The sequence below is a fragment of the Corvus moneduloides genome, chromosome 5, assembly GCF_009650955.1.
Source record: "Corvus moneduloides isolate bCorMon1 chromosome 5, bCorMon1.pri, whole genome shotgun sequence".
Classification (NCBI taxonomy): domain Eukaryota; kingdom Metazoa; phylum Chordata; class Aves; order Passeriformes; family Corvidae; genus Corvus; species Corvus moneduloides.
The window spans coordinates 14,939,299-14,961,058 of record NC_045480.1 but is presented as its reverse complement, the minus strand read 5'-3'; the positions used below and the strand labels follow the sequence as shown (position 1 = coordinate 14,961,058).

At 35.5% G+C, this 21,760-nt stretch overlaps 1 protein-coding gene across 5 annotated transcripts in view; it reads right to left on the bottom strand.

The window, feature by feature from the left end:
• Positions 1–21,760, bottom strand: part of CPEB2 (cytoplasmic polyadenylation element binding protein 2) — a 53,995-nt gene that overhangs the window by 21,664 nt on the left and 10,571 nt on the right. For 3 of the 5 annotated variants that reach the window (XM_032110336.1, XM_032110333.1, XM_032110331.1), the window contains 3 exons: positions 17,270–17,360; positions 9,072–9,122; positions 2,538–2,561 (listed from right to left, as the gene is read on the bottom strand). In XM_032110336.1, coding sequence (XP_031966227.1) covers positions 2,538–2,561; positions 9,072–9,122; positions 17,270–17,360 — 166 coding nt within the window. The remainder of the gene's footprint in view (positions 1–2,537; positions 2,562–9,071; positions 9,123–17,269; positions 17,361–21,760) is intronic. The other 2 variants (XM_032110335.1, XM_032110332.1) reach the window with 1 other exon arrangement.

The following is a 21,760-nucleotide window of genomic DNA, read 5'->3' as shown; positions in this document are numbered from 1 at the left end:
ACTGCAAAAAGCCCCAAAAGAAGGAATTTGTGAAGCAAAACAGATAGTCCACATCACCACTTCTTCTGAAATGCCATTTTTTCCTGTTTGCCACTCACTTAAAAAATAATTATTAATTCATTCAACTGTTTTCCCAAAAGAAGCAAGAAGCCAAACCAAAAAACAACTCAGCACACTTTTGGGAAACAAGCTAGTTTTTAATCTTAAATGGCCAACTTCTTCCAGATTCACCCACTGAAAACCCATAGGCAGGAGCAGTAGGTCCCTGACAGCTGAGTCTGCAGTACTTTGGCTGTAAGCAGTACTGCAGTCTTTAATTCTCCCCACTCAGGGTGACATTACCAGAAAAGCCTGGTTAGAAACACCAGCAGATCCAGTGCTGACCAGCTGGGGCTGAGAGCAGTAGGAAAGCCCTTCATTTCCAGAAGACCATCTGAGAAATCAGGTGGTTAAAAGACAAGGCTGGAGAACATACAGCAAATGTTATGACAAATAACCTATGTTATGGTAATGCCTAGTGACCCTTCTATTGTATCTCAATGAAAAACTGAATGAAAACATAGGATGATATAAAACAACCAAATATCATAAAATATCACAAGGAGCACAGAATTAAAAGCAGGACTTCAGGAATGTACCAAGTAACAAAGACTGTTAACTACATCATTTTTATGGTGGCATATCTGTGTCTTCAGCAGGCATCTGATGGAGAGGAGCACAGCAAACGCAGAAAGCTGTAGTAGGCTCCTCCTTTCCATTAGAATTGGTGATAGGCATGTTTGAGAATGACTAGTGGGGAGCATATCGTAAGGACACAACAGGTCTGTAACACATCAGCAGAGTGCCTTAGAAAGTGGAAGCATGTAGCTGGTGCTCAATGGGGCAGAAAAGTGAGCAAGCAAGGGAGACACAAAGCTAACATAGCTGGATGAAGCAGGCAAGCAGATTCTTCTTGCGTATCACCTATTTAGGCATAAGAGGAGCAATCTCAGAAGACTGTAGCAGCTGCATAATGGGGATATGAATTTGAGTTATGAAGACAAGTAAGAATGATCAAATTTTAAAGATGTATATGAACAAGTAGTAAGATTTGGCTGCACAACCAAAAAAGGGGGATGCAATGAATTTCTGAATTACTAATGTGAATGACGGAGAAGATGGAGCTGTTACCATAATGACAGTGACAGGAGTAAGTGCAATAATGGAAGAAGTAAGACTCATATTGCAGGAACCTGCAGGAAACTGCAAAGTGGAAATTTTAAGACATTCTACTAATACAGGAGAGTTAGTCTCAGCATCTTAAACCTAAAATTACTTTAATTTATCTTGGTTTATAAGAAGTGCTTCTTAGACAATAAAACTTACAATATAAACAAGTATATAACAGGGAAAATAGTCACAGAATAATCCTCAGAGTAATTTATTTTTACCCACAGACCCATGTCAAAATCTAAGAACAATGAGAATTGTTCTTTACAAATAAAACCAGGAGAACATGTTCTGAAGTTATACCAGAGAGCTCAGTTTTACTTTAATGTGGGTAAAGGTTTGCCGAAAGCACTATATTCCTCTTAGAGCTAAGGTGGCATGAAGGACAATGGATAAACACTTTCAGAGTAATACGGTCTATATGACTCCTAATACTTTATTCCCCATCCTCTTCACTTTTAAATGTCTCTCAGATAAAGAAAGCAAAATGGTGATTTGTTTTTCCATTTCAATAGGCTTTCACATTTCTCCTGATGATATGAAGAAAAAAGATAAGCCCTTCTAAACACTTGTTTCTTTTTGTTTTATGAAAGTAACAAAACAAGCAGAATCTGACAGGAATTGTCAAAACAATTGTACTGTTATATCCACTGACCATGATCTACATCATCATCCTTCTCTACATTATGGCTACCAAGCAATCAGTTATGAACCAATGCAGAAACCAAGACAGACACATGAACTGATGTATATGTGGTGAATACCAGAAGCTACCAAAGATCTTGGCAGGTTTTTTTTTTTGCATGTTTTACATGGTCTTTATAATAACTTCAGGTCACAACCTATTGTAGTTAAAACCATACAGCTTTTTCAAGGTTAGTGAGCATGTATTTGCTTATACTATGAAGATCTGTTTACTACTTCTAAGAGCAGTCTACTAGATTTCTGGCTAAGTTTATGAAAGGCTTTTAGTTTTTACTCTGTACATTACTGCTTCTACAGAAGCAAAAGGAGATGAGTTAGAAGGACAACTAGCAAACTGTATACTTTTAAAGGGGGCAATGACTGCAAGCAGTAGCCATTAGCATGAACTAAATTATGATTAGAACTGCAGTTTTTAATGGGTTAAAATATTTCCAATTCAGACACTAAGAGAACAATGATCATAACAATCCAGACTGCACTCCTCCTTCCCTCACACCCTCCATCTTCCCCAAACTAAGACAACATGCAGATAAGCAATTACAATCAACAATCTGGATTAATTAATCATAATGATCGGTAACAGATCAGAATTAATTGAACTGTAACAAATAGAAGTGAATTACCTCGTCTTCGCCCATAACTCCTCGCTGCATGCAAACAAAGGACAAATTGTAAAATGTCAAATAACTGTATCATGCCCACATACTAAAATATTTAAGATACGAAGAACCATGTGGGTAAGCAGTAAGTAAAAATCTGCATTTGTACTTGGTACTGATAATTGTAGATGAGAATGCATTGAAGTCTCACATAAATACCATACTATTTTACTACTAAATTGATGTTAGCACCAGCTGTAAAGAACATTCTTTCAAATATTTCAACATCTTTAAACATCATCTTCACTTCATGTTAATTATGGATGAATTAATTATGGCAACTTTGCAATTCTTCTCAAAATGTAATTTGTATCTTACACAAGTGCCTAAATAACACACAGAGGGTAATGAAATTGCAAAAAGGATAATACTACTGTAAAAAGCATGTAGCAAGTGTTAAATTAATCACAGAAACATCCTGGTCCACATGGAACAGTTTGTGCAGTCCTTTGCAGTGACAATGCAAATGCTGTAAGCCGTGACCTTCCTTTTTCATGAAAAGACCTAGCAGAAAATTAACTGCAAGGTTTTGTTTGAAACAAAAGATGCCTTGTGGTAGCAAACGAAATCAGGGCACAAGTCACAAGAAATAGCATTGTATCAAAAACACTGCACAAAGGCAAAGCAACAATTTTGCACAGACTGCAAGTAAATCCAAGATTTTCCTAACTTTGGAGTTTTGTAAGATTCTTAAAGAGATCATGGTTGTAGCTACAGTTCAGAAGACCATACTGATTGCTTCTCTGCCTGAAGGCTAAAAAACTAAAAATAGACAGATTACTAATACAGAAACTGTTAAGCTTTGTGTAATTTCTTAGTTACATTTCCACAAAGTATTTTCTATTCCTGTTTCACAGACTCGGTATCTGAGAAAAAATACTTTAATCATTATACAGTATAGGTTAAGTATCCAAATAGATAATGTTACTATTAACCATAATGTCATAGCAACATTTAGGAACAGACTGCCATGTCTTGACATTATTGTTGTGATTTTATGAGGCATCTGTACATACAATTCTCCTAAAAGCAACTGTTGTTCTGGGCCACTGAAATACGTACAGACGCATAAAATCACTGATTCATAAATGTCATTCATTGTTCCATTCTCATATTATGAAACACTTATATCCTGGTACCTCCTATTTGATTAGGGGTTTTCAAAAATTTTATTAAATGTAACATTTTTTTTCCTTTGTTACCTTGATCTCTTCTGACTAGAAATTCAGTGGATTGCTTACAGAATTCTGAAAAATCTTTGTTTTTTCTCCCTTAGAACAGTTATTTTTTACACAACAGTCATCATCTTTCTATCCAACTTGCACTGAACTTGCTTTTACATTTATTCTCTCTCACCTGAAATTATTATTACTGAAGGGAACAGTTTTTGCTTCAAGGTTTTCAGATCCTCCAACTTTCTACTAGTAAGCCAAAACAGAAAAAAACCACTTTCTGAAAGAGACATGGGTATCTAACCAAGTAGAAACACTTTCATTTAGATTTCCGACATCAAAATAGAATCCACAAAATAGTGTATTCTTATGTGTGACCAGCTCTCTCACTAGGTGCTGGGGAGACTGATGCTGAACTTCAGACACATTTTGTCCCTGAAGCCAGGCCCTCAGAAGACACGCAGCTCTGTGTCAGTGTTGCAGCATGTACAAATCTTCTCTGACTCCTGGCCAAAGTGACTCCCACATAGCATTAGCAGTAGCGTCACTAAGCCCTCGCCTAACCCCTACACGCCTTTTTTTTTTTTCTTCTCTGTAATTCCATCCACAAATAAAACTAGAGTAAGCAGGAAAATTCAAGTGCATCCCATTCACAGCAATGGTTGCAGCGCTGTGGTCTCTCTCAAAGGGTAACAGAGTGATGCATACTAATATTCATCTTTAGGCACAAGTGTCAGGACACTGCTTTTCTTCTCTTCTGCCCCTTTCAGCCCACCAAACCAGCTCAGCTATCTTCTTACATTTTCACAGTTAAGACAAGCTGATATGCTGAAAAATATTTTGTTACAGAACAAGTGAAGTATTTTTCTTTGTACATTCAAAAAAAGGCAACAGTAATTTTAAGGAAAATCAAAAAAAGGGTTATTAAAATGTTAAAAACCCCAATGCAGTTGAACTTAAAATGGTAGATGCTGCAGTATTTATACATATGGAAATTACAATGATGTACCAAAGTTATCTGTGTATTTCTTGTTTCAGCGAAACAATGAAATCAGGGAAAACAGGAGAAAAACTACCTGATGTTGTCACATCACTTACTTTACTTGTATCGCAAACCTTCCTCCCTAAAATTTAACCATCTTGCTCATTTAGATTACAAACTACTCTGGGGAGGGATCTAGTGCTACTCTGCATCTAGAAAAATGCAGAATTTCTGTATTTATTAGAATAATATGCATATAATGTTTTACACCTTACAGAGCATGGCGCCTGTATAAATACATTTAATTACAGGTTTATCTATACATCCAGATTACACAGATGTATCTAACATACACATAATCAGTGCATATGTTTATAGATAAATAATTGCAGGGAAGACAGCTCTTTTGGAAGAGGCCAGACACTGTAGGCAAATAATTGATTTACAGCAACAAAACAGGAGAGATTAAACTGTTTTCCTTAACTTGTCCAAATAGTAAGTCATAGAGAAATTTGTCTTTTAGTTTATAAAGCTGGGTATTTTAATTAGCCAGTAACTTGGAAGGATTTCAAATGAGTGAGAATGCATGAAAGACACATTTATTCTAGAAAATATAAATTAGGCAACACATACAAGAATTATAATGAAGCCCAACAAAAATGAAATCCAGTAACACTGGAACCTTCCAAAATTAAGGGAATATCTTTGTTGCATATACAACAAAGATATTCCCTTTTTAGCTAAAACCTTATTTTTCTATACCCCTGAAGTTGCCTACTAATACAGCTTATATGCATGGGAAAAATTAAAATCCCCCTTTCTGCAATGTAAATCAGCTCACAAATTTAAGACAGAAGTAAATACATTTTCTGTGCATGCTTATCTAACATCAAGACAGTAGAACTTGTACGTTATGTGAGCAATGCTACCACAAAGATACCAAATGTATTGTTTCATTTTATTCAGACACATATTTCCAATATGTACCAGAGATAAGATACGCACATATTGAAGTAACTCAGCTGAATGACAGAGCTGAATTAAAAATACTATGTTGTATATCAGGAAAAAAACTACCAGGCAAACTTCTTACAAAGATAACTGTGAAGTTTATAGAAAGATAAAATACTATTTGTCATTAACATTCCGACATAACGATCGAATAGCGACAGACATGATGCAGCCTTTTCCATTAATAATTGTAATTTAAAGAAATCCATAAACAATTATAGCAACAATTTCCAAGAGTCTAGACTAAAAGGGGTAGGTGCCTAATTCCCATTTTATTCTATTGGATTCGGGTGCCCAAATTCCATTTAGATTTCTTTAAAAATAACATCTTCATAGATTTTAAGGCTGAAAAACATCACTCTGACCATTCAAGCTTGGCATGCCTAAAAGGCTACAGAAGCTCATTTAGCAATTCCTGTATAGGAAGTTTAGTAATTTCTGTTTGAAGTAAACCAGCTTTCTTTAGAAGCACAACCACTTATAGTATCTCTACGAAGTCTAATATGCCCTTGCTAAACTAATCAAACGTGGAATTACATTTCAATAGCCACTGAAAAAATTCAATGCATTAAAACTACAGAAGGTGGAGGGAACCCTGTAATGGGGAAAAACACCCTACATCCCAATAAACTTGACTCTTGCATTATTATTTGCTTCAAAAATGTTCTCTCTAAGCTGACAAAGATGCACTCAGGTATTTTAAAGTATCTTTTTTCTGACTTTTGAGAGATAACAGTCATTAAAAATGCATTGCTTTTTTTACAGCTTAAGCTGAAACAGATATATAATTATAATATACATAATTTATTAAAACACATAAATCAGGTTTCCTTTGGTTAATTTCATTAATTTAAATAATGAAAACTGTAAATATTAATATTAGGTACAGTTCAGTAAGCACACTTTAAATGACTTGGAAAAAATTCTATCATTTAAGAAGAGGAAAAATTACCTAAAAAAAAGTTTTATCTAGAAGTGCTTTGTCTTAAAAGGGCTGTACAATTTCAGCCTGGCTCACGCCAGAACCTTTCTGGGATCCAGAGATACCAATTCACTGAAATTAATCCAGCTAAAATTCAGAGCGGGTCAGTGTTAAGTATTAGTGCATGCATACTGAGGATGTTTAAAAATATTTGTGATTTGCTTTTATGAAGGTCTGGTATTCCTACTCCTCCTCACAGCTACTACAGTACTTACTGAGAAACTAAGGGACAAATGTGAGTATTTGAATTACCAACTCTTCTTCTCCCAATTCTCCCTCTTAGGCATCAGTTACAGGGATAGAGGGAAATGTTAGCTTGAATCCACCTAAATGGAGAAGGAAATTGAAGTCTACAACTTCATAGGTGTTCAAACCATAATTCTCATTACTGCACATCTGGAGGAAGCCCCTCAATTCCTGCTACGAAAGAAAGGTTGTGCTGAGTTTGAGCAGCTGGAGCTTCCAAAAAACTGTTCCCAGTGCTTCTGTTCTTGAGCTGTACGAAGCTGCAGTTAAGACACACCAATCTGAAGAGTGTTCCCGACTGCACTGGCCTGCACCGACAGCCACATCAGACTCCAGCTATGTGATACAGAATAGGTGTCTACAACAAGGCTCTGAATTAAGTTCTAAAGGGCATAATTTTAAACATTATGTGCTGCAGCACCTTTTAGATACTCAAACTGTTATTTTTATCTCACCTACTGAAGGCTGAAAATAATATTGCAGCTTTTTAAGAGGACAGCAGTCACACTAAGTGCTACCTTTCAAAGTACAAGAGAAACCACATCAGCGTTAAAAGCAAGGTATTCTTCAGTGCATGTTCTTTCTAGCTTTGTGGTAAGGTTTCACGATAGACCGGTACCACTGTGTTTTCCTAGCGTCCATGGTAACAACAAACCCCTTTTTTCCTACCTATTCCAGAGTTAGAATACTTCCCATGTGCTTTTCAGCATGCAAAACTCTAAAAAGAGAAGTTCAACATTCTAAGTAAAAATAAAAAGAATTAAAATATTAATTTCTTGCACCCATCTTATTGAAGAATTTGTTTCTCTTAATACCTTCCCATCTAACACTTCCTTGTACAGCAGCAGATAACGACAACTGCACATATATCACTTGAACAAACCAGTTTGCAGAATAGGTCTTAAAGCTGTAGTTAAATACAAAAAGTTAAATGTTGTATATGTTGTGACAGCAAGCACGTTGATACTCAGCGTAGAGGAATCAAGACTGTGTTGGCTAAACACTGATTTTATTTCAATAGTTGAGTACCTATTTTTTCTTTTCAAGATATTCCATTATCCTAAAGTTACCCATTCAATACCAAAGCATCTACTTCTTCAAATGTCCATTGTGCAGTATTTTCCTTTACTGGGTATAAAGCTAAACCTTAATTTCCTTAAGATTTTAAACATTTACTCGGTGTTACACAGGGAAAATACATATTTGTTTAAATTTTACATCCATTTGCACAAGTGTAAATGATTGTGCAAAACGGGCAAGGCAATTAAAAATAAAACCCCAAAAAACCCCTTCCACACAATTTCAATCCTGAAAAAACATATACTGACCATATTTTTAATAAAAATATCTCTACTGCTAACATTTAGATTCATCAAGTCAATGACAAGTGTACTTCCTTTGTGTACAACAGCTTCCATGTTTTCTAATCTAGAGAAGCTGTGGCACTACAGCTCTAATTTCTCCAAATGTAGAAAACATTGTGTGCAAAACCCCTGATTTATTATTGACTTAGATGGATTACCAAGCTGTGCTTCCTTCTTTAGCCTTGAACAAAGGCTAAAGTTCACGCCTTCACTGAATAGCAGATGTTCATGAAGTTTGACCTACTAGGAGAGGAACATGAACATGAACTCTAACTTCAGCATATTTCACGGTAGACACATGCTTGACAAAGCCACTTCCAAAAACCCCAACAAAAAAAAAAGTTATTTCACATGAGTCTAATACAAAGTGTCTAGTTCACTCTTTATTTTCCCAGTACAGAAAAACATGTGTTTCTGGCCTTCTTATTTTTCTAATTCCTGTTTCAGTATAACAGATTTCTTACAGCTCTTTGGAAAACATACCCCTGGTTTGCTTGAGAACAAAAAAGAATAGTGCATCATTATGAGCATTTCAGATTTCCAATAAGCTAGATATAATGAAAGGCTGTTGCAAGATTAGCTCTTGCCATTCAACTCCAAAAAATGGCAACAGTCCCATCGGCGCTGAAGACTAGAGGCAAGTAATTCAGGAACAGAATAAAATAGCATAATTTTACACCAACATGTCAGATTTAAGCTAAGCTAGAGATAATTAGAAACTGTTATAAGATTAGAACTTACCATTTAACATCAGAAGATTGTCAGTCCCCGGATGTGGATAACTCAAGCGACCTTAAAAGAAAACAAAAACCAAAGAACGAAACAAATGCAGAGCTTTTAGCTATTATGTTAGAAAAAATAATGAAAAATCATTGCTTAGAATTTGCCTAAGGGAAATAAAGAGGTAATATTTAACTCCAATCACATTAACCAACAATACCCTTGACCCAAGTTAAAGCTGACAAGAACAGACTTCTTAACCTTAATTCTCTGGTCATAAGATCTGCAGTGTACTTTGGGATCAGCTCCAATAGGATAAAGCCACTCTTTGTTTCATGACACCCAGAAATAGTGCTGACTGCTTTAGTCGTCTCTTTCACAGTGACTCTGAATAACTGCACTATGCACATCACTTAAGAGTGGCATTTCTACAACTTAGTGCTTCTCTACTGAATCAATCTAAGAAAAATCATGTTAATAGCAATCAAGGCATGAAAATTTTATTAACTGATTTATGATTGCATCTTGGTGTACTTCATATAAGCCTGGTATGTAATATTTTTCAGTAAGTCTAGCAAAATTAGAGCCGTTTTTTACCTACAGATTCAACAAAATTAAAGACTATTACAGTTAGCATTTTCAGCATTTTAAACTGAATAAAAAATTATATGAAAACCTTATATCCTGACATTAGAATTTTTCAAGAATTGCATTTTACTACACTGGTGGCACATTATACTTTAGTAGTTAAATGAATGGTTTAAAATGCACAGCTGAGGTGTCTGTTCACTACAAATTCCTTTTTATTAAAGGAGATTTCTTCTGTTTACAGGAAGCTGCAAACATACCAGTAGTGCACACTGACCTAGAGAGACATTTACAATAGCTGCTGTGTTTGGAAAAACTGTGGTTTAATGTGCAAAAAACTGCATTGCCATCTATTTTGCTATTCAAACATACTTGCTTGCTTATAATCTGAAGAACAGATATACATGTATATACATACATACATATATATGTGTGTGTGTATATATATATATATATATCTAATATATATCTGAATACTTTCACTTAACAGGTAAATCTTTTGAAGGAAATGGGAATGCTTGTAAAGGCATAAAGAAGAACCCAGTCTGGAAGCAATGGGCATGTAGAACTCACACATGCTTACAGGGTCATATATATGTAGATGGCTTGCAAGAAAAAGAAACCACAGGGGAAAAAAAGAAAGAAAACCAAGAAAAAGAAACCACAGGGGAAAAAAAGAAAGAAAACCAAGTCAACAATCTATATATTAAGGCTGTCTAGAAAGTCTTATCATACTGTGTTTGGTCCCCTACTGCTGGTAAACCCATGAGCTTAGCAGCAAGACTAGAAATTTCTTGAAATATTTCTGAGTCCCAAGGGACACCTTTGGGGTTGAATAAAAAAAATTTTTGTTGTAAATCTGTAAATAATACGGTTTAATTTTTGCTCTTCTCCTTTAGAAACCAACAGGGTAATTTTCTGCCAAAAAATAATTTGAAAATGCACACATTGCAAACTCTGAAATTTAAAACTTCAAAATAGCAAGATTAAGATAATTTAGGAAATTTTGTTCAGCCCTATTATTTACAGGCATTATGGCAAGAAGATTTTTATACAGCTATGTACTATTTCTCTTCCCACAGATTTTATTATTGTGAGAATGGATGGTATCAGAACACCTGCAGATTAGGTAAGTACAAATTTCTGTTGAATTTGGAAGCACTGAAAGGCTAGGGCAGGCTCCTGGAGAAGGACAGATGAATGCCACCCAGAAGGACTCTGTTGTCTTCTCTAACTTCTACAGAATCTTTGAGCATACTTAGGCAAAATGCTAAACAAAAACATTTGTAGGAGCCTCTATCTTTATGTCTCTTGTCTTCACAATGTCCAGTTTTAATACATTTTTCTGTCATACTGAACATCTACAGCAATACCTGCTGTTTCTTGGAACTATAAAAATTCTGCCCTTCTAGCAATGCATGCTGGGAAATGCATAGGGAAAGAATTGGGAAAAAGGCATCCTTAAATTGCAATCTGGGAGCTGCCACTGGTTTGCTCAGCCTGGTGTACAACAACTTTCCTATACTTAGCTCTTTGCTCTAGCAAGGCTAATACTCATTTGTCTAGCAGCAAGAATTTCACAAGATCACTGTCATATCATGTTTACATACACTGCTATAGAAATACTTGCAACAATATAAGGTGTTCCTTGCAAATCAGAATGCTGTATCTATCTAAAACAACAAAAGAAATTGTGAGACATCATTATCTTGAACTTCCTTGAGTCTGTGGTTACAGTCTTTCTCCCCATCTGAATTTATCCTCTTTTCCTATTTAGAAAGAGAGATAAAGGCCAGGGTTTTTTTTCCCTGTAATTACTTCATAAACAAAAGCCAGATTTAAGGCCTAGAAAGAGAGAGAAGCCCACCAGTGTTAATACCTGGGGAAGAAAACTTCTAAAAAATAGTAAATTCTAGGTTTACAACTCCACTTTTGCATTCTTTTGCTTTTTCGCCCCTTATAGCTTCACAAATAAGCTGCATCTGAAACACGGACACCAAGCTGAAATAATGAAGGACTTCTCACTGAGTGGAAGGGAAGGAGTGCATCAGGCATCTGAGCCCACCACTGCAGCCCAAAATCCTGATTTCATAATAAATGACTTCAAGACTAAAAAGGAAAACAAGTAATACTATTCAGTACACTGCTGTACTGATACTTCTAAGTCTTTTTACATGATTATTTCAATGAAATCACACTTAACTGCATTCTGATGAACTAAACCCCTGTATTTGCTACCTGGTCTAATACTCGGACTTACAACTTTAAGAACGTTTTAAACATAGAATGTTTACTTACTTTTTCAAAACACAATCGCTGCTACTTATTTATATTGTTAATTTAGATTCTTATCCCTCAGATTAATCTGCTGAACTAAAATGCATTGTTTTCTAGGCTGTCCACCTGAATTTCATGACATACATAAATTTAGAACATCTCACATGTGAAACTGGGTTCATTTTTATACAGAGCTCAGATCACAGTATTTTTTAACAGGTTATTCTAGGTAAATGGACATTTACTGTATTAAACCTCACTTAAAATATCAGTATGTAGAATACAGAAGATCGAGTACCATCTTGTAACAATTTACTTTGCTTCTATCACATACATCTTTTTAGCTGGCTATTTTCACTCTTTTTTTGATACATTTAAAAAAAAAAAAGACACCACTTTAAGAACAAGGCACAAATCCTATCTAATCCCATCCTGCTTCAATATCAATAATGTAGAATTGTATAAACCATTCAATGGTCTTCTAGCAGTTCCAGTGGCCTCCACCTGCTTAAAAAAGTAGTTTTAATAATAAAGATGATGGAGCAGTTTGAAATCAACTACCAGTTAGAGAATATCTAATATTTAAATAATAGACTTAGTCCATTCCTGAAAAATGGAAAGTAATTAATTCACTATCCCTCTACAGAACCCAAAATTTATAAGCTGCTACTATCTGGAACAAATACAATGCCTAACACTGCCATTCTGTATCAGAAAGATCATCACGTTATAAAAATTTTCTCTGTGCAAACCTGAACTTGCAACTTCACCATGTTACTGCTAATTAGCCATGATACATGAGAATTATTAAATTGAAACTAACATTGCTAAGAAGCAGGTATGCCTGACACTTCTTATGCAACTAGAGCTCTATTAAACCTAACCTCCTCTTCCTTATCTAAATGTAATTAAAATTAACAGAACTGCCTGCCTGGTGCATATTTCTCAATGCATTCTTCGGTAAGGACAGAAAAAAAATAAAAAGCTTCAAATAAATTTTGGTGGGTCAGTTTATCCACTGAATCCAATTAGAAGTCTTGCTAATCCAAACCATGAGGAAAGACTAACAAACTTAGTTTTAGCAACATTTCTGTAATCTCATGTTACTGATAGGGGCAATGAAAATCTAAATTTTTGTAAACTTCTCAGCATATATATGTAGTGGGGCTTACTCACTTTTCATTTTAAGGCAAATTCACATCTACTTTTAGAAATGCATACTTTCTATTCCTATTTAACTAAACTGTTGGAAGGAATCCCCATATATTAAAACATTACTGTTTTAAACATTACTGACTCACAGATTCACAAGTTTGGTATTTCATGTCTACTCTCCCCATTTTTAAAAAAAGTCTTCATTTATTGTATGAAGAGATTGAGAATCAAAAATTCCTTACCCTTTTTCCTTGTTTTTCAAGGGATCTCCTGACTCGAAGAAAAAAAGCTTCCAAGTCAAGCTTTTCCCAGTAAGCGTTAATGGCTGAGGATCACAGCAGTTTCAAAAAGCATAGTTTTTGGAATCAGCGCAGTTAAGACAACAGCACAAACCCATGTTTGGACTACACCTAGTTACAGAAAGCCTGGAGACTGCATTTTCCAATGCTTGCGTATGAATTATGCAAGCCAGAACGAGGCCAAATGGGTTCTCTTTGATAGTCCATCTATTCAGACAAATCAGTCTCTCAGTCTTAAATATATTCTTTTATCAGAAAAAAGTTTCTATGACAGAAAGAAGAAACAATCTGTATGTAAGATCTCAAAGCCTTTTATGTGACTAGGGAGAGAATTTTTTCCTCTCTTATTTTCTTCAGCCTCAGAAACTCTTTTCTGAGCACAATTTGAACTACTCTAGGAAGAAATTGTGCAGCTTTAAACTTTAGAGCTTCATAACACAAAATATGAAACAAATGTCTTTGAAAGCAAAACTTTCCATATGCAAAGGAAGACAATGTTCTCTGTGCCAGAGTCTTTACTAGAAAGATGTTTAAAACAGCAAATAAGGAATACCATTAAATCACTGCCTCCTCAGTACTAATAGATATTGCATACAAAATATAACCACCGCTTCTAAGCATTCCCCATAAACTGTTTCAGCCCAAAAGCATTGACTTTCCTGCTTCTTGACAGCAAAATGCATTGATATTTGGGGGAGAAGAAGGGGAAAAAAAAGAGTAAGTACACAAGTGGTATGTCTGAAGAGTTATACTAGCAATACCTATATATGTCAGGTTATCAGCATTTTAATTCTTCTCTCAATCGTTTTAGGGACTATTATAAGAATAAAAAGGGTATTTAAGAACAATGATATAAAAATGAATTAATTTAACTTCAGATATTTCATTAAAATTGAATGGATGGGATAATTTTAAACATTACTTAAGATCTTGTTATGAAATGCATTTCAAGAATGCTGCATGGGAAGGATTAGTTTTAATACGAGCAGTATTTCTGCTGAAATGACTAGTGAAGTCAAACATCTTCTCCCTATTACCCTACCTTGAAAACATCTTATCGAAAGCTAAAAATTACTTTTTTTTTGATCATGTCTGTTGTAATGATGAAACTTTGCCTAAGTGAAGCCAAAACTAGTCATCTATAAACAATTTTCTGGCAGGCATAAACTTAGCTTTCAGTGAATCATATTTGAAATAGTTTTTTTCAAGTTCATGAAAGCAAAAGTGATGAAATTTGACTTGCTCCTAAAACGGATCTTGACATGCAAAACGTAAAGCTATGAGATAGTCACAGACTGTCTGTTCTTCATTGTGCAAAATGTGAGACAAGATGCTTAGTCATACTCCAGATATTGTAAGCAGCTAAATCTGAAACACGTGCTTAAAATTCCAGGGACTTTCATTTTACTGCTATGATCAGATATAAAAGATGCATTGTTTTAGTGTGCTACAATTTACTTGAGAACTTGTCATAAAAATATTCTCTAGTTACAAAATACCATTTAATTACAACAATATATATTCTATATTAATAAGAGCAACAAATAATAATAATATTAATAACAACAATAATATTCTTAATCCTCTGTACTCTGCAAGCAAATATGATGGAGTTTTAAGTAAATGTTAGATTTTCTCTGGTGAAAAGTCACAAAGACTGATATAACCAAGTTAGAGTTTCATGGCTGGCAGGGAGAAGAAAAAAAAGAAGTTAAAGTTGCTCAGAAATTACAGAAATGCCAATTAATGGTGAAAAAAAATCAGAAGAGAGTAGAGAAGAACTAAAAGGCTATTACAGCACGAGGTCACTTCCTCCAATTTCCAGTCCATAAGGAACATTTCTCATGCCTTACTGTTAATAACGTAGCTGTTTCAGCTGAAATCACACCCACAGAGAAAAAGTATCTTATCCAATCAACTTAAATAGCAGCACACAATTACTCTATTTAAATTCAGCTGGCATGTGCATTGTTCACTGGCACTCGAACAGAAAAATGGGTTTTCTTTGAGTTCATCACTATCTATGGCTTCCATCTGTTTTAGTTCAAACATAAAACTTAGCAGAATTTTCACTGCAAGAACATGATGGTGAAACTGTTAAAAAAAAAAAAATCTCTTAACTGTAGACTGACACCATATTCTCATGTCCCTTGAAAGCACAGATGGAAACAGTTACTAAGTTTTTCAAGGTATCTACGTATGAACCAAATTAACTTTCAAATCTTAAAGCTTTGTCTTGTCTTACTTTCCTTGGAAAATTATTATTGGAAATACACAATTTTCATCTATTGTAACATAATGAAGTACGAAGAGATGAATAAAAATAAAAATTGGTATTTTCTGTGCTCACTGTGCCTCCGAAATCTCTTCTGAATTACAGAGCCAAAATTAAAACAGTGAGATGGCAGGGGGAATCGAGCAACCACTTCCACTTGTCATGTCAGTGTGCATAGAAAGAAGAAACAGACTGGTTTTCATTTTCAGGAATGTGAGAGGTGTCAATGGCAAATATTGCAATAGAAGATCTGCATTCTCTACCTTTATGCCTAAGAGCAGCTTTCAGACAAGGCAAGATGTATTAGTCACCACCTGAGTGTGGCAAATAGAAGCAAGAATGCTGTGTAAGAGGAATGATACACCTGGTCACACTGTCTTTGATGAGATATGCATGCTTTTAGCACACAGCAGTTACCACTGGGCTAGCTGTTTACAGGTTTCAAACCTTTTGTGTTAATTATGTTTTGCAAACATGTAGAATAGATGGAAACTGAATTTAATAATGGACTTAAATGATAAAATTGCTGAAGTGGAATTAATTCTCTCTAAGCAGTAAGAAAGAAGAGATCAGACTGAAAAACACCTATGAAAGTTTAATTTCAGCTTCTACTTACTTTAAAGTCAAAGAAAATTAACTGTTTAAGTAAATGCTATATACTTACAGATGCTCTGTAGTGATTTGCAGCTCGGGAAAACACTCCAAACTTTTGGCTATTTTAAATCTTAAAATACTATTAAATGCTATCTGAATGCTGCAGGTCTTCCAATTGATTACACAGATCTTAAAGAGAATCATGAGCAGACTAGCAAGGTGTCCTTCAAATTAGGAGAACAACAGGCCCTTCTGTGCTAATGTAATATATAATAAGTACAGGAGCCTCTAGAAATGGAGAATGGAAGGGAGTAAATAATGCTGAAAAAAACCCTGTTTTGTTTTTTTGTTGTTGTCTCTGCTTCAATGCAGAGATTTAATTTCTACAAAGCAAGTCTGAAGACTTGGATAATTTTAAAATTAGACTGTGTTAGTCTAATTAGAACACCACAAATGAACTAACATTTGACCAGTCCAAGTAAAATGGTTTGAGTTCCCTGCCCCGATATTCAATAGTAAATGTTACCTGAGAAAGTATGGAAAAACAGAATTGACAAGAGTTAATGCACAATGAACAAAGGAGTTAGAATGGAAGCCCACAGACGCTAGCTATATGCTTAACTGCCATGGCCAAATGATTTAATAGAGCCCAGAACAGTAAGAGGAACCAGCATTCTAAAGCCAACTGTATTTCTGGACTTCTTCAGATTGGATGCATTAGTATCCTCCAGTAGATTTGAAAAAATATTTAAAAGGACAAAAGCTGATTTTATCAATGGACTTTAGTTTTCTTTTCAGCTTCAACGGCAGAGAAAGGGAAAATTAACTGGCAACACTAGGGATGGTTTGTTCTACGTAACTGTGAAACAACGTTTTCAGTAAAAGACAGCTTAAGATAGACTTTTCATTCCAGTGAGAAAATAGTTCATTTGCCATTTTAATATGAACCTAGAATCTAAATTAACAATCAGTATTAATTCAAATATGCAGAATGGATGACCCTTTTTTCTTTATTTAGCATAATAACATACCTTTAAGTGGATCATGCTCTGCTCTCATAATGTCAATAAGGGAGTTTTCCAAAGAGTGCATATTCAGACTGTCATACATTCTATTTCGATCCTAAAAAAAAACAAAAGCCTTAGCATTGGAATACAAATTCTGTAATTTTTAACAAAAAACTTGAAAAGCAAACACAGATTCCTTCTAAAAGCTGCCCACTCAGACACTCTGGAAATGGACAATGATACAAAGTAAAATCTGATTTTCTTAACAGTAATTTTAACAGCATCCAAATATAAAACTAGAGAGGCAGTGTGAACAAATGCTGTGTTTGCATTTGACAGCCTGTGATTGCCTGTTTCCTTCAGAACTGCTTGAATCAGTTCTAGTGATCCACAGCAGAGTTATGCATTAGGCTGATTAATGAAGGAGACTAATGTCTGTAAGAGTTCAATTTCATTTCACACACAAGTAAAATAGTGAGGAAGGTGGGGAAGTACAGGACAAGAAGGGCAGTCATGTCACACAGAAGAGAGCACTTTCTTGGTGCTTGGCCAAGAGGCCAGCATGAGCCACCAGCCCCTGCCAAGGCTGTGCTTGCTGGCTTCAGGGCCTGTGCGTACAAAGACTTGAGTTACAAATGGTCAGCACTTAATGGTTAAAGGGTGGAAAACTGAAGCTAAACTATGAACAGAAAATGTCACAAATCATACTAACAGATTATCAGCCTTATAGAGGACAATTTCTTTCACACATGAATATTAAGAAGTTACCATACTGTCTTTAAATATGTTTTCACTCACAGTAATAAAAGTTATTGCAATGAACTATAAATGTTTTCCCTGATTTTGTTTTACCTAAGACATTTTCTCCCATGTTTTCCAATACACCCAAGTTACACACGCAGAAACAAGGTAACTTCTAAATTCTTTGGTCTTTCTGGGATACCCTTCAGAAACTGAAAATAGTTTGTGTAAAACTATAATCTCTTCTACTTTCAAGGCTTCTGGCTAGACTGTACTGCACTTAAATCCTATAATCGTGCCTTAATTTTACTGTTGTCTTCTGTCTGCACTATTGTAATTCAGCAGAGTAGGATGAAATACATCATATACATCCCAGGACTGGTGAAATTCCCTAAAGATGCAGCCATCCACTTAGTATGTATACCATGGGGGCAAAAGGTATATGATCCACGCTTACTGTGACTTTCTGTGATGGTTTAGCAGAACCATAGATTCATTTCAAACTACGTCCCTCAGCAAGCAGGTATTCCTCACACTGGAGGAGTAAAAAAGCAAACTTGGGAACAGAATTTTTCTATGAATCACACACTATGACTTATGATCAGCTTTGCCATGATGAAACTAGGGTTTTACATTCATCTCTCAGAAAGTTTAGTCAATGTTGGGATGAAGAAGCAGAAGCCTTTTTTCCCCACCTCCTTCTACCTCGAACAATTATTAAGAGTAATGGGCTCCTGTTGGGTAAGCAATCTGTTAGAAAATAAAGGATCTAATCAAATTAGTATTTCTGGAAGCCCTTGACAATTTTAATGATACATTAAAAAAAGTAGGTTTCTCTTGTCTCCTGCTGTATCCCAGACCAAATGCCACTGACACGTCATTAGGCAGTCTTCAACCTGGTTTCAGTGTGCCAGCAAGTCCCCAGCACTATTTTAGCTCACAGCAACCTTTATTTTGGGACTGGCTGGCTTTCATTTAGTTCTTTAGTTACCCTGAGAACCACCAAAATTAAACTAAAGCAACTAATCTGCCTCCATGCCCTTAGAGGTTTGTTTCTCAATAGCACAATGAAAAGAACTAGCTTACCACAGCAAACCTGCTGTCTATAGAAGGTGTGAGCACTGACCAAGCTGGATCTGTTCCCTACTGTCCCCTAGCATTCAGAAGGTATCTCATCAGGATTTTTAATGAAGTCTTAAAGTCATTTTAAGGCACTAGTTGGTAGGTAGTAAGTGCTCTTGCAAAAACCAGTGCTGAGTAAAGACAAAACATGCTTTGCTATCTCTGTAATTGACAGGAGAAAAGAACTAGTATTGGTAAAAACCAGACTGAACAGTATATGGTGTTTTATCTTTGTTACAGGTTCATTACATATTTTCTTATTTATTTTTTTATCACTGCTACATAAATATGTGTTGAGGTAACACATGACTGTCTGGGAAATGGTCATTATTACAGACTTAATGACACTCTGTGGAGCAGGAGCCTGTAAGAAAAGGGTCAACCACGGTTCATTCCTAAAACTGACTACTTGGTCCTAAATCTTACAGAGAAATGGAAAAGGAAAACATGTAATGTGTTCGCAATTTATTTGTAAACTGCTCCACTGGGTGACATGGTGCAATGATTCTAACTTCACCCTTGCATCATTGTATTTTGAAAGTTCTGTGTATCTAATGTGAAAGGTCTTGCTCTGCTAGAAGGAGAAGAAATAATAAGCTTTTCCCATCCTTTTTACACCTTAGAAATTTTGTGGTTTGTTTCCCTGGCTTGTGTTACTTAACTCTGGGCAGTGGAAACATAAAATGGGGCAGGCACAGCACAATATAAAAATGTTGTGAATACACTTAAGTACAGCAGGATTTAAATATGGGAATTGCATTCTGCTATCCCACTACCCACACATCATGCTACCCACTCGTGAGTTTGGGTAGTATCTTGGTAATCACTGCTTCAAAATTTCAATCTCTATTGCAAATGACACTGATGAATTGCATGCTATGAAGCAACATTATCTGAATGTAACTATCTCTAAAGGTAGGTCATTCTTTGGGTACAAGGTTCATTTTAAATCTTCGTGCCTCTTGACTTTATAATGCTACAACACTGTTTTGAGCTTCCCAAATATGTACACTATATCTTTGAAGAGAACAGTTATCATCTATGCAAATAGGAAGCTTTAATTTCAAATCAGAACTTAAAAGTATTTCAGTAATGTAAGTCACACACCAGCAAGTATTTTCTAGAAAGGTCTGCTGAAAGGGTACAATTCTACAACAGCATGCACAACTAAATCAGAAAACTTCCATTATGGTTTTGGTCAATTTTTGGGACAAGCACGAAAAGCAGTACCACTGAACACGATTGCTCCAGATCTCCATGCATGTGGAAACAGTCCCAAGAATTAGGATTACCTTTGGCTTCATTATTTCAACGCAACTGATAAACAGTTATCTTCTAAAACAACCTGGACCTACTTTTAAAACAACATAGAAGTAGTCCCAAAAATTAGAACTACTTCCATGTTGTCTTAAAGATAGTTCCAGATTGTTTTTGAAGGTAAATGCTTATCAACCACATTGAAAAAATGAAACTAAAGATAATCAGTAGGGCAAAAGGCCCTGATACCTAAGCATGTATATTAATAAATGTGCTCTATCATCCTAACTCCCAATCCTAAGCATGTATATTAATACATGTGTTCTATCATCCTGACTCCCAAAGCACCTTTTGTCAAGGTTGAATTCCTGTAAAGTATTTTTCATTTCCTTCAGCTCTGTGGCTCATCAGTCCTGTGCTAAGAACCAAGTGAACTTTTGCTGTGTCAGTAGGTCTGTATCTCTGTGGAATGTCACAACAAAATGCTAGCTCTTTTCCCTCAGAGCTGATAGTTACCTTCTCCCAAGCACTACAAATTCTCAGACTAGTTTTTTACTTTTAGCTGTCTAAACACTTGCATCCTGCTTGACCTACCTTTCCCAAATGAGAATCATAACTGCATTTGTACAGCAGATTGGTACAACTGCCTGAGCGATATGGTTAAGTAAAAAATTGTCCGTGTAAGAAAGTTTACAGAAAAGTGGTAGTTATTTTAGGAATAGGAGAAGCACAAAGTACCCTTCCCACAGAACACAAGTGCTAGAACGGGCTTTTGACAGTGTCATGCAGAATACACCTGAAGAGCGTGCATTTGAGAAGTAGTCCCCAAGCCATGCATCTAAATATGCACAAATGGGAGGAGGGCAGCTTTCCCTGAAGAGCAAGTTTCCATACTAAACTGATGAACAACAGTTTTTCTAGGCATATTCTATTTAGGACTTCTAAATATACCCGTGCAATTTATGCAAAGATTATCCTGTTTGAGCATTTGCAGAAACTGCACTCACACTTCTAAGTTCATATATTGTCTCTTATGCATAAAGCAAATACAAGGACCAAAGCTACTGAGTGGTGAATAGTTTTGTTAATTTTTAACCACAAACATTAGTTCATAGTTAAGAAGTCTGACACCTTTGAATTTTGAACACATGCTTTAAACTACTGATTTGGAGGACTATTTGAAGTAAAAAATTAGAATGCTAACATAGGTATTAAAATCTGTAAATGGTAGTATCTTTAAGGTATGATCTTGACACGTCTCTTCATATTCTAAAGAAATGTAGCACCATGAGATGGGAGCTGAAGACAGAAGTCATAAAGCTTATAGTCATTTCAAGTATGGTCTGTCTTGGCTGCAAAAAAGAACTCTAACTTTGACCTTGATGAACTAACTGA